Raw genomic sequence first — 13,298 nt, forward strand, 5'->3', positions numbered from 1 at the left:
AATGTTATATAGTATATTCAAAAAGTGTACAATACATTCTCAATATTTTACTGCATTATAGCATTGCTACTGGAACAGTGTTTTTCCAAAAGTTGTGAGCATCTGTCTCTGGGCATGCTGGTTCATAATCCAATTTTCAAATGTTCAGATCCTTTTGCATTTTGCTGCAATGCCAAATTTCTTCCAGTGGAACTTTACAAATGAACGGTGTTGCTTAAGTAAGTGCAGCATCATTTCAATTTACTTCACAGGCCAAATGGACTTGTAATTTGTGTAACATGCCAAAATTGGAGTATGAGCTCACATGATCAGTAAGTACTCTGAACAATAATGCTTTTATTGTGACAAAACAGTCCTTTAAAATGCTCTTATCTATAATATGGAAGATGTTAAATAAGCAGATTAGCTAGTCAGAAGAGCATGGAATAAGATTGTAAAGAACAAGATACAAATCTACTTATTAAAATGTTACTTGAGCTTTTATGGCCATTTTGTTTAAATACAATGTGAATCAATAGCAATTTTAAATAAAATAGACATACTGTAGCTGATTGAAACCAAGCTTAGAAATTGCAGTTCTTATATGAGAATTCCACTGAGCAGATGTTTTTTGTAAATTGAGAAACCTTGTGGTATTTATCCACCCAAAATATTTCATGAGCTCCATCAAAGCCATCTGCACAAACTGGACAAACTTCATATCACACAAACATACAGACTAGAAATTTCCTTGGGTTCACTCAAATCAGCTGCCATAATTTCAGCAGCAGATTGGGCGAGACCCCAAGAAAATGTTTGACAAAATTCTTCTGAGACGTATAATTGGACGAACATTCAACTTAAGCTGTCATGCTGTGTTTTGTTTTGAAATATTGTTGCCTATTTGTTCTTAATGCTAACTGTTTATTCAATCCTTTTTAAATTGAAGTTAGTCCGAATGTAGAAATGTGTATTCATGATGTGAATTACTCTGTTATTCAAACACTGTTGTAAATAATTGAAACCTAATATGCAAAAATACCTATTCCTCAGAAGTATTTTAACCTTTTTAAAAGAGCTGTACTATATCAATGCTTTGTGGAGACACGAATTCTGAATTGATATCAATGGAAACAAATGTTAATTTGAATGTCGTGCTCTTATTCTCTTTCTTGTCAGTGCACGAAGCAAACATTCCCATAAATATGTCCCTTCATACTGTTAGTCAGATTCATCTCTCTAACCAGGAGAGCTGGCTAGATACAAAGTGGAGGTGGTGGGGGGGATGTTGCCACATGTTGCCAATCTCATTTGACGCAAGTGCCACTTTGGTCATCAATTCAGTATTTGAATAATGGAGTTCTGGTATCTTGCTTGCTGGAGTGGAGCCACTCTACTTCCCTCAGACACAAGTATCCTGCTAGATGTGTCAGCCTGGTATTCAGAGAGGACCAGAGTTTTCATCTCTTCTCACTGATACTATCTGAAGTGGGGCCCAAATCCATAGCCACCTGACTCGAGTGGGAGTGCTACCACTGAGCCACGGTTCATTGCACTTAGATGATGTATTTTAGGTAACTTCTTTACAAGGGTTTTTGACTCTGGACTTTTATGAGGAAAAGAATGGTGGGTGGGGGAGTAGAAAATCCAATTTAAGTTGAGAGAAAAATTGGTATTTAAATTGTGCAAGGCATTATATCATGAGGAAGTTATGGAGAAAAACCATCTCCTTAGCTTATCACCTATTTGTTCCTGGCCAGCATGTTTTATTTATAGGGTTTTACTAGTTCAGATTCCCACAGTTCACCATCAGTGTTGCTTTATCCATTAGGTTTGCTGCAGCTTTCACTTTGAGACAGCGAATGCTGAATTTTGTGCAGAACATTCAGTACTACATGATGTTTGAGGTTATGGAGCCGAATTGGCACACTATGGAAAATAATCTAAAATCCGTAAGTAATGAAAAACTTAATTAGCTGGAGAGCTATTTACAGAAGTCTAATGGTACCTTACTTTTGCTAGTATTTTGCTCAAACTATCCTAATGTACAAAATATTGCCAAACTTAAGTTTAATGTCTCCCGGACAGTTGTTACTGTACTCTGTGCTGTGCAGCTTTTAACTTGGTCAATGTGGAAAAGATTAGCTCAGCATTTCTTTCCAGTTATAATCATGAACCAAATTACATTAAGCAAATATAAATTACCTGCTGTTAAAAGCATTTAGTTTTAATGAATACTCTGAATATGTTTTGTTTTCCCTACTTACTAACCTCACGTAAACCTTTTGGCAATAATGGAAAAAATACTAAGGAATCGTAACCTAAATGTGGAAGACATTACTGTAGAGACAGATAATTAAATCAAAATGTGCGCGAACCATATTTTTATCATGTAGTCTTATGGTACTTATTAAAATGTTTAAGGACAAGATTTCAGAGTTATTTATGTTCTTGTTAATAGTGGCTATAGTGCATATTCTCTTCACGTTTATAAATTGAAGTATTTGAAATAGAGATATATCTCGAATGTTTTCACATTGAAATTATTCCTTTTGTTATATTTGTAAAATTCTTTGTCATTGCCTTATTATGGACAGTGGTAAAGATGGAAAAGTTTGGGTTAAAGATACTTAATATGTACAGCTGGCAGGTCACTCATTCTCCATCAAACTCAACTCCCAGTTTTAAAATATTAGTGTTGTTCACTTAAAATAAAGTGACTTCTGCCCAGATTGTGGCATTGAACCATAGATTCTATTTTGTAACTTAAGGCATCTAAGTTTGGCCTATTTTAATTGGTGATTTGAAACCAGCTTTTCATTTGCTCACACAAAGCATGATTTAAAATGACAGCTGTGCTTGTGCTGTGCCTAGAGAGGGTATTTTACATGATAGATTGAAGGAAGGAAATTGGCTTTTGGTGCCCAGAAATACAGGATATTTCTTGTTCTGTTCACACCTATAGAAGGATTTAAAAATGTTATTTGCCCTAGAAGCATAGAATAAAATCATAGAATGGTTGCAGCACAGCATGAAGCCATTCGGCCCATCACGTACATGCCGGCTCTCTGCAAGAACAACTCAGCTGCACCGACTGCCCCGCTGTTTCCCTGCGGCCGTGTGGAATTTTTCTCTTCAGGTGCTTATCCAATTCCCTTTTGAAAGCCACAATTGAATCTCACCCCACCACACACTCAGACAGTGCATTCCAGGTCCTAACCTTCTGCTGCTTTTAAAAAAAAAATGTTTTTCCTTGCTTTTGTTTCTTCTGCCAATCACAAATAATTGTCATCTGGTCCTTGACCCTTCTGCCAATGGGAACAGTTTTTCTCAACCTATTTTTTTTTTTTTAGATCTCTCATAATTTTGAACACTTCGCATCCCCTTTCAAACTTCTTTAAGGAGAACAAACCTAGCTTTAGCCCTTCATCCCTGGAGCTATTCTTATAAATCTTTTCTGCATCCTTCCTAAAACCTTCACATTTTTCCTGAAGTGTGGTGCCCAGAATGGGTGCAAAGCTCCAGTTGAGGGCTGAACCAAAGTTTTATAAAGGTTCATCATAATTTCCTTGCTCTTGTACTCGATGCCTCTCAAAGCCCAGGATCCCATATACCTTTTTGGCCACTATCTCAACCTGCCCTGCTGCCTTCAATGATTTATGTACATTTACCTCTCAGGTCTCTCTACTGAGCATTAAAATTGTTAGCATATGCAAATGCCCAGAGAGCAACATCAGCAACCAGAGAGGTGCCCAACCTATAGTGTAAATGTCTTCTGACAGTGTGAATTCCTGGAACTGAGATCAGCTTGCAGTTGCATCTCGGGCTTCTGACTGGCTTCCATCAATTCAGGATCAAGTGTAGTCATTGATGTGACCGTTCCTCTGGAAATGGATTTTAAAATTGTGCTAGCTTTAGAACCAAAAATGATCAATCTAAGAGAATTGCTTTCTGCTGCTTACACATGCTCCTCAGAGATGCAGATGCTTATAGACGTATATGAAAAGGATAAAACAATCATTTTCCTTGGATTAAACGTATGAACGCTAAGTAAGAAACTAGCTCTCATGCAGTGATCCATTACCAGTAATGCATTTAATTCTCTTTCAAATATTAAACTTTTATTTTTTTTAACTGTACTTGATGAGTTCTGATGAGGCAAATAATTCGATGCTGGAAGCTTTACTCAAAACCTTGGTATGTTTGAGGGTGAAATTGGGAAAGTTGCCCTCCTTGAAATCCAGTGCAGAATGACTCCTGGCCGCCTTCCACTATGTTGCAGCCATTTGTATTTTGTAGTGTTGCTCGTCAATTCATCAGAGTATGCGGGCAGCACACTAGATCAGAGTGGTTCCTGTCTCAAATGGACAATGTTGATTTCTCCCTCCCAGTGCCTGAATTTTTAAATGTTATTCATTGCTCTCTCACACCTGACTCCCCAGCATTAATCCTAATTTCTGTTGCGCCCTCCCTCCTGATTCTACCCAGAAGATGTGTGAAAATCCGGCCGCTCAGAAGCAAAGTCATGCTTGCCATGATAGGCTGGAAATGAGAAACTATGATCCATGAATCTACTTTTTCGGTCAGGAGCTGAATAAAAATGAGCACTGACAGAAACAGAGCTGTATATTTAGGGGGTGGGAAGGGGTGGAATTCAGGCCTATCAGAACAAACATTAGTAGTTCACCTGAATGGACACTAACTTCAATAGAAGATCGTCAGAAAACCCATCACATGGCCAATTAGAGGTTTCTGCATGTTGTTCATCACGATCATGAGAATCACCCAAGGAAGGTCTTTGGTTAATCTATTAAACAAAATTTAGGAGTGTATGATGTTACCCGTTCAATTCAGTTTCTCTCAGTGAGACTGCTTATAACCTGAGCAACAGTTTTTGCAGGTTTAAATTATGGATGACATTCAACACATCCCCACCATCTCTAATCATAATCCAGTTGCATACTATTTAACTAAAGTTTGTGTGTGAAGTTTCCTGGGATGATCCAAAACTTTTCATAATTTGTGTAATTGTTTGGTACTTCGTTAGGCATCCAACATTGATGAGGTTTTGAGCTATCACACCAGTTTTCTGGACAACTGTATGAAGGACTGTATGTTGACCAATACAGTGCTGCTGAAGATCTTCTCAAAACTTATGTCAGTGTGCGTCATGTTTACAAACTGTATGCAGGTAAGCCCATTTCTATTTTTTATATGTATTTGGGTTTCAGTCCTTTTATCTTTATTTATAATCCACATCTTCATTAATACTGATTTAAGGGACAAATCCACTAACCTGCTTGTTAATGCTTGTTACTGCCAATACCAGCGATGTTTTGCCTTAAGCTGAAACCAGGGGTGGTCTGCACAGGTGGGAGTGGTTAAGTTTTTGTCAAGAAACCTGGTAGTTTGAATTTCCCTGCTTGCTGTGGAGTTTTAACTGCACAGTGATCATAGTTTGTTTTGATAGGTTCCCTACCCAGAAGTCAGCCTGATTGACAGGCTTCGCTTTCAGTTGGCTAGGGAGCACTGGAGTACTAACGCAGAGCTCTGAAGAAGAGTCATATAGACATAAAGCCTTAACTCTGTTTCTCTCTCCGCAGGTGCTGCCAAACCACCTGAGTTTTTCTAGCATTTTCTGTTTTTATTTCAGATTTCCAGCATCCACAGTATTTTGCTTTTATCCCTACTTCTATATTCCATTCCCCTTGCAATAAACGACAACATTCCATTTGCCTTCCTGATTGCTTGCTGTATCTGCATACCAACCTTTGCGATTCACGTACCAGGATACTCAGATCCCTCTGTACCTCAGCTCTGCAATCTCTCTCCATTTAAACCTACCCACCAGCTTTTGGAGTTGAGATTCAGTACTCCCCATTCGTGTTTCCCCATTTAACGGTAGGAGTAAGGAGCAAACTGGTAATTGCCACCCCACTTCTAATTTCAAACAAGTGCTTGCAAGTGGGTTGGGTATAGAGGATTGGAAGCCAGTCACCTTACATACTTCCCAGCTAGACCATTTTGTACTGGGACGGGAGGAAGTAAATACAAGGTGTGGAGAGGAAGAGAGAAAAGATTTCAGTTACTTTTCATAAAGTAGTTATTGAATGTTCATGACAAAAACAGAATTACCTGGAAAAACTCAGCAGGTCTGGCAGCATCGGCGGAGAAGAAATCAGTTAACGTTTCGAGCCTTCATGGCCCTTCGGCAGAACTGGAGCATAGTTAGAAGAAGGGAGAAATATAAATTGGTTTAAGGTGGGTGGTGGGGGGGGGTGGTGGAGAGAGAGACATTGAGGGTGTGGTGTGGTGATTGTGGAGATTATCTGCTCATCTCCACAATCACCACACCACACCCTCAATGTCTCTCTCTCCACCCCCCACCCACCTTAAACCAATTTATATTTCTCCCTTCTTCTAACTATGCTCCAGTTCTGCCGAAGGGCCATGGAGGCTCGAAACGTTAACTGATTTCTTCTCCGCCGATGCTGCCAGACCTGCTGAGTTTTTCCAGGTAATTCTGTTTTTGTTTTGGATTTCCAGCATCCGCAGTAGCTTTTAGCTTTTTGTTTTTATCATTGAATGTTCATGTGTGTTCACCTTTTGCAAATGGATTGGAGTCAAAATAAATGGGGTATGATTTATTTGTTGCCTCTCAGTAAATCAATACTGGTGAAAATGTCAAGAAATTCAGCTTTCTAATTTTGTGACTTATATATAGATAGACCCAATGGTGGGATCTAATATTGGATTAGTCCAGGAGAACCCGTAGGTTTGATGGTGGATCAATATATGTGCTGCACCTCAAAGGGCGGCTAAGTTTTTATTTGTGACTCTTGCAGCCATCAGTTATAACCTTGCGTTTTGTTCCTCCTAACTCTCTCACTTGTTACATCTTCCCTTGCTTCCCTTGCCCATTTTCTCCCCGTTGTGTTTTGGAAGTTGTTGACTCCTTATTGGGTGGTTTGGGTAACTCATAGTCAGTAATTACAGTGCGTGTTTGTGGATGATGATACGCGACAGGACATATCATAGCCAAACCCTATACTCCTTTTTTCCCCCGATGCTCTAACAAGTTCATATCAAGAGGGAGCTTCAAATGTTCTGGAGTAGGGGTAGTGCCCAGATTTTCATTCCCTGGAGGCACTAAGGCAAATTGTAGTGTCTGCACCATTTGTCCCAGCTGACAACAGCTAAATTATCACTGGATATCAAATCTAGGACTTCCTGATGGTTATTGCTCAAGTACTGGGTAAACTACTGAAATAGTCAGTACTACCTCCCTGCTAACACTTCTGAGAACCGTTGTAGAATTTAAACTACATGAATAAAACATAACCAATTTGTGATTTATTCAAAGGAATATTAAGTATGGAAATAGTCTGTAGTTCCAAATGACCACTGAATTTTAATGCACAATATCCATTGTACAAATTTCCAAGAATGTCTGCTTTTCTAGGTATTCTGTGCTTTTGAAATCTAACGAGGTTTAAAAATGAAAGGGTTGAAACTGATGAATTCAAATTAATGTGCATTTGCAACACCTCTTCTACTGTTCACATTCCTTGATCCTTGATAAATGGCACAAATGCCAACACTTGCTTGAATTCAAATCTCAGTTTTTATGCCAAAAATGAACCATCTAACGAGAATGATCACAAATATTTAGTTCACCTGCAGTAACAGTGTGGCTCTAATTCTGCTTCAGTATTACAGGGTAGAAATGTGCACATTACCTGTCTAGCCCTTGCCTAATGGAATTGTGCATATTTTTATATCATCAGATTAAAGGTTACACAGCTGTTGCAGCTTTATCTCCTATTTGAAAATGGGTGGAGGAGATACATTTTGGAGATTTTGAAGTATCCTATATACATCAAGGAAGAGGGTTACAAACTTTCACCCTTCAATTACTGAATTTCTTTTGAAGAGCCTATTTGATCCATCCTAAATTAAAGTGTAAATTATACCAAATGAAATAAGGTGCTTTAGTGCAAGATATTACTTATCAGCATTCTTCAACCAGCTGAATAGAGTCCTGTCTTAATTTTTTTCAATTTTGGGGAAAAGAAAAGTCTGAGCTACTGAGGTAATACCACCAGAGGTTCCACCTTTCGGGTGAGATATTAAAACGAGACCCTACTCCGTTGCACTATTTCAAAGAAGAGCAGGGGACTTCCATCCAGTATCCTAGCCAATGCTTATCTTTCAACCAATATCACCAAAACCAATTATCTGGCCATTATCGCATTGCCGTTTGCTGTGCGCAGATTGACTGCCATGTTTCCTACGTTACAATAGTGACCTACCTTTCAAAAGTACTTCATGGCCTCAGGGCATCCTAGCTAAATGAAGGGCTACTTAATGCAGGATTTCTCCTGGAGCGAAAACACTAACACAGACCTGATTGGCTGAATGGTGTGTTTCTTTGCTATGATTTTCCATGAAATACAAGATTTAGTAATAACCAATTCCTTTAAAAAAAAAATCATATCAAGTCATCCAATGAACCTTTCTCTGTAGGAATTTGGGCAAATGGGGTGCTGTATTTAGAAAGAAAACATTGACCCAAACAAGAAATTAAACGACAAAGAAAAAATGTCACTTTCCTCCTAACTTGCTTGCACCTGATCCTTTCCATATCCATGGATCCTTTTCACAGCATCACTTGTAATTAGTGATCAAATGTAATTAGTTTCTTTTCACAATTCTAACTACACTCAAATGGACCAAATATTAAATACACATGTCACATGCCTTAATCATTGAGTTAAAAGAGCAGAATCAGAAATCAGAATCAAGCCTCAGCAATTGTCTTTTCATAAGTGGGAACATGTTCCACAGCTCCATTTTATTTCAGTTCCTAATTAAATTACACAATTAGAAATAGTGGCAAGTCCAGGACCCATAGTCCAGGATTTGTTCATTTAGCTTTGCTTAGGACCCGAGTTAAATACAAACTGTTTATGGGAACAGAATTGTTGCCTATTTCTGTTAACCTCATCATGTACTTTTGGTTTATTTAGGATTATCTGAAGTACTATAGCTTTAAATTTATTTTGTTATATTATCAGAGGTTTACTCAAAGCATAAAGATTGATAGTGAGATGATGCGTTTGACACTGGAACATGGTACAATGAAGGGTCCGCCAACTCAGTCAGAACGAACTGAAGAGACTGAAAAGAAAAGGCTCACCAAAAAGGCAAATATTCTGTCTGATACCTTTTTATTCTTGGCATTGTAATGACAACAAATAGTTTGCATTGAAAATAGAGTAAACTTGTAAAATTCAGCTTCTTGTAGCTTATTGCAGTGTTTTCAAAAGAACACAGCCCCTTTGTCCTTGGGAGCTGCAGTTTAAATCCATCCCATCTGGAATGAAGTTGTTCTTTGTCAAATTAATTTGGCAACCACTGCTCTCTTTGTTTATCGGTACAAACCACCAGCAATTTTTTAGAAGTTGGCAATGTTACTGGATGGCTGGTGTAGAAAATAGAAATATTCGCACTGATGCAAGTAGATGAGCCCTTGTAAGACTCGGGTTGAGTACACACTCGGGGTGGGGGGTGCAGATACAGAGTTTCATCTGCATGTGGGTGTGCTTGCTGCAGACATTGGAAGCAAAAATTAGATATGGTTTTTATGGACCAACATTGAATTTTAAAACATATAATTCTGTAGTTTTAAATTTCTCTTAAATTGTTTCTTCATACCTAACTTAGAAATCAAAAAAGTAATGTTTCATTGTAAGTTTAAATGTTGTTCAGACAAGTTTCTAATGCTTGGATGTTTTCAGTTTGTAGCAGAACATGCAGATGCATTGCATTCGACATCTGGGTTCGAGAGTACAATTAACACGTTTGACAACAATTTCTCTTCTAATCTGCTTGACCTGCTGGACAGATTAAGCATTTCAAGTACAAATGACTGCGAGCACAGTATGATCAATATAATATACAGGTAGGTTACTGGTTTGGTATCCTTTCCATATACAGCATTTGAAACTTGTAGTACTGTTGGTGTTGAATCCATTTTGGTTTGATTTATTCTGCATACAGGAGACAGGAGTTACAGCCAGTCTTAAGTGATGAGGACCGTTTGGTGTCTCAAGCCAATGTTTGATTTGTGGTTTTTTCCCGATTAACCATCTTATTTAGATTTTTATTTTGTGAACATCATAATTCCTTCTTTCTCTTTGGAATTGATGGAATCGTAGAAAGTGACAGCACAGAAATTGGTCATTCTTCCTGATATTTTGCAGCATGTAAACTACCCAGCCCCATTCTCACCTCCTCATTCTTTTTCATCATCATTTTAAACCAAGATGTAATTCCCTTTTAAATGAATTTGTGGCCTATGCTTCAACAATGATTGTGCCAGAGAATTCACATCCTCGCAACTCTTTGGGAAATAATGCTTTTTTTTGCCCCTAATCACTCCTTTGATTGCTAAATCCTTTGCCCTCCATTTATGGTGTCTCAGACAGGTGTCAGAACACTTGCAAGGCTATAGGTCAATACATTATTTCCTCCGGTGTGAGATGTAAGCAGCATTTTAAACATTTTTGTGCACAGCTTTGTTGTCTTTTCCTTATGTCCTTCAGCTCTGATGATGCCCAATAGAGATACCCAGAATTAATGTCACCTAAAAGCTCCCTTTTGGACAAGACCAGTTTTAATGGAATCGGAGAAGAGCTGGTTGGGTATAACTCAACCTGTTCTGCTTTCAGAATCCTATTGTTCACTTGTAAATCATGTTAGAGTGGATAAATTGTAATTATAATTCACAATAAAAGATGCTAGTGAATTAAAGAGAAACCTTTTGAAAACACAGGGAGCTCTTTAGCATCTGAAGAGACACTGGATATTTCCTTATGGGGCATTCTTGGTTAGCTTCATAAGTTTGGCAGAAGAATGGCAATATCCCTATTTACGAGGTTTATCCAGTTTCCACTGGGATTACTCTGGCCAGTCTGGAGAACCCCCGAGGAAATTCCCAGCAGCTGAGCATGTGGTAGATACTGGCTTAATACCTGCAAGTGAAACCAGTGATTGAGAAACCAGAGTTGGTAATTTGGGAAAACCATGTTGGCTCTTCAAAGTGATCAACATGTATTCTGGAGGCTTGAAAAATAAATTAGTGAAGCACGTCTTCGATTTAATCATTTTGAAAATTGCCCTTTAAATCGCCCAGCTTTCCTTCCTATTTTCCTCACGGGTGTGTTTGCTAGCATGCAGTCTTTTTTATTGGGTAGAAGGAAGGCATTATATGCTCTGCAGGAATCTCCTTATTTATAACTAGGCGGTACATCAAAATACTGACATAAAAGAGACTATTGTAACGAGACCAGCAATTTGCTTTCCAAACATATGATACCCTACCAAAGCACAGTGTTCCACCTAGTGGCAGAATTAAAACGGAATCAGCTTGCTGCCTACAGTGATGGGTAATTTGGGATTTTGAACCCTTGAAACTCCAGGCTGCAAGTCCAGTATTAGCACATCATGGCTAGTGTTAATGTCACTTTGATCCAGTTACTCCATACTAATGTAAAAGATGCTTCAACATGACCACACCACCACCCAGAATGTAATTTTATATGGGACCGAGAAAGATTTCTCATGATCACGCTTGCATGTCCAGAGCGTGTTCTTTTTCTTTCTTGTCATCTGAATGGATAATTTTATTTATTTAACTACTTTTGTGTTTGTCCGTTGCAGGTTAGATTTTAATGGATTCTACACTGAGCGCCTTGAACACATGTCTGGAGAAAGAAGCAAATCGCAGGGTCCGCAAGGAGTTGTTTCAAGAGCAGCTTTATCGGCTCAATAATAAGTGCTAGACATGGCTTATTGTAGGTTTACCATCATAATGACCAATGACTGCAAAACAAAATTGGTATATAGGTGTGTAATAACTGAGGCTACTAGAAATTCATACTCTGCTATCTGAGTTTTCAAATATGTAATTAGATTATTTTGACGTTTTTGTGAATAAGATCCATTTGTTAATACTATGTTAGTTTGCGACCAGTTGTCAGAAAAAAAAAGTAAAATGGAGTTATTTTTGTGTTCAATATTTCTGAGCAATGAGGGGCTGGTGTGAATTCTAGCCCAAGGAGATTTGTACCCAAAGCAGTCTGTCTCCTCTCCCTGCTCATCCCCCTCCTCATGACTATGTTGCTATTCTCAGATAGGTGTCATGCAATTGGGAGAAAGGAGGGGGGGTGGAAATCAGCCAAATGGAAGCTACCACTGTCACTACAGTAAGTAGAAGCTGAGCCTGGTCTGCTCTGATCCCAGCTGCAGGAGTGGGCCATACCCACTCATCTCTACTCGTTAAAGAGATTAACAGAGAGGATTGAAATGGAAAGTAGGCAAGAGAGGGGAATCTAAGAGTAATGTTTTGACATTTCTAAACAGTGTTATGTTGAGTGCAGGAATGTGTAAATGGGGTGGTATGTTTTTTCAAAAGCTGAGAATTTCAGATTTTTATTTTAAAGTCATAGTGCCTTCAATCATTTCACTTTATCTACACCCTGCACTTCAATTTTTATTATATTTAGTATATCTGATTAACAGTCTGTAATAAATTTTTCAATATGAAACACAACTAAATTGTAGAATTGTGCTTTATCTTTTAGTCCTATCTTTATGTGAGTGAAGTGTGTAAGACTCCCAGGAACTGAACTGAAACTCTCAACAGTCATCAAATAAAAGAAGCTTTTTCATATTTGTATAAGCTGGATTCAAAGCCAGGTACAAGCTTTGATTGGAGGTTTGTTCTATGTCCCACAGCTCATCTTTTTTTTTTTACAAACTCATGAAATTTTGTTCATTTTCATGTTGTTACAGTTGTCTGTTTGTAGATTTCGTCTGCTTATTGAAACCATGCAGGAGATCTTAAAGCAGAATCCAAAGAAAAGGCGGCTGCTGCTGGCTAGTTGGTTGATGCCCAGTATTGACTTTTTTCCACTCCCACTTAATGAAGAGGAATGTCAGAACTGGGATCACACTACAAGAAACCTGCCCCCTAATGAAGTCTTGCACCACTGTTTAAAATATTTAGCACCTCGCAGAGCTAACAAGAAGGTGAACTTTACAGTTATGTCAGAATGTAACCTGTTCTGATGCCTCACTATATATATATTTCTGATTTACATTAAATATCCCTTAAGACATTAGATTTTTATCATTTAATAATCATGAATGATAAGTCTTTTGGATTTGAGATGAAAAATCAGATGCCTCCCATGCATTAAAACAGGATATTTCACGAATATCAAAACTTGAACAGTACTTACTTCTCTGAGTAA

General features: G+C 38.2%; 1 protein-coding gene across 2 annotated transcripts in view; it reads left to right on the plus strand.

The window, feature by feature from the left end:
- The window catches only part of tubgcp2 (tubulin gamma complex component 2), a 39,576-nt gene extending 26,976 nt beyond the window's left edge, over window positions 1-12,600 (plus strand). Inside the window, exons 14-18 of one of the 2 annotated variants that reach the window (XM_078530763.1) lie at window positions 1,811-1,931; window positions 5,027-5,170; window positions 9,057-9,185; window positions 9,780-9,943; window positions 11,704-12,600. In XM_078530763.1, coding sequence (XP_078386889.1) covers window positions 1,811-1,931; window positions 5,027-5,170; window positions 9,057-9,185; window positions 9,780-9,943; window positions 11,704-11,815 — 670 coding nt within the window. In that variant the 3' untranslated portion in view covers window positions 11,816-12,600. Of the gene's footprint in view, window positions 1-1,810; window positions 1,932-5,026; window positions 5,171-9,056; window positions 9,313-9,779; window positions 9,944-11,703 lie in introns of those variants that run through there. The other variant, XM_078530764.1, reaches the window with a different exon arrangement.
- Window positions 12,601-13,298: the final 698 nt, after the last annotated feature.

The sequence above is a fragment of the Cetorhinus maximus genome, chromosome 27 (genome assembly GCF_964194155.1).
Source record: "Cetorhinus maximus chromosome 27, sCetMax3.hap1.1, whole genome shotgun sequence".
NCBI classification, from domain to species: domain Eukaryota; kingdom Metazoa; phylum Chordata; class Chondrichthyes; order Lamniformes; family Cetorhinidae; genus Cetorhinus; species Cetorhinus maximus.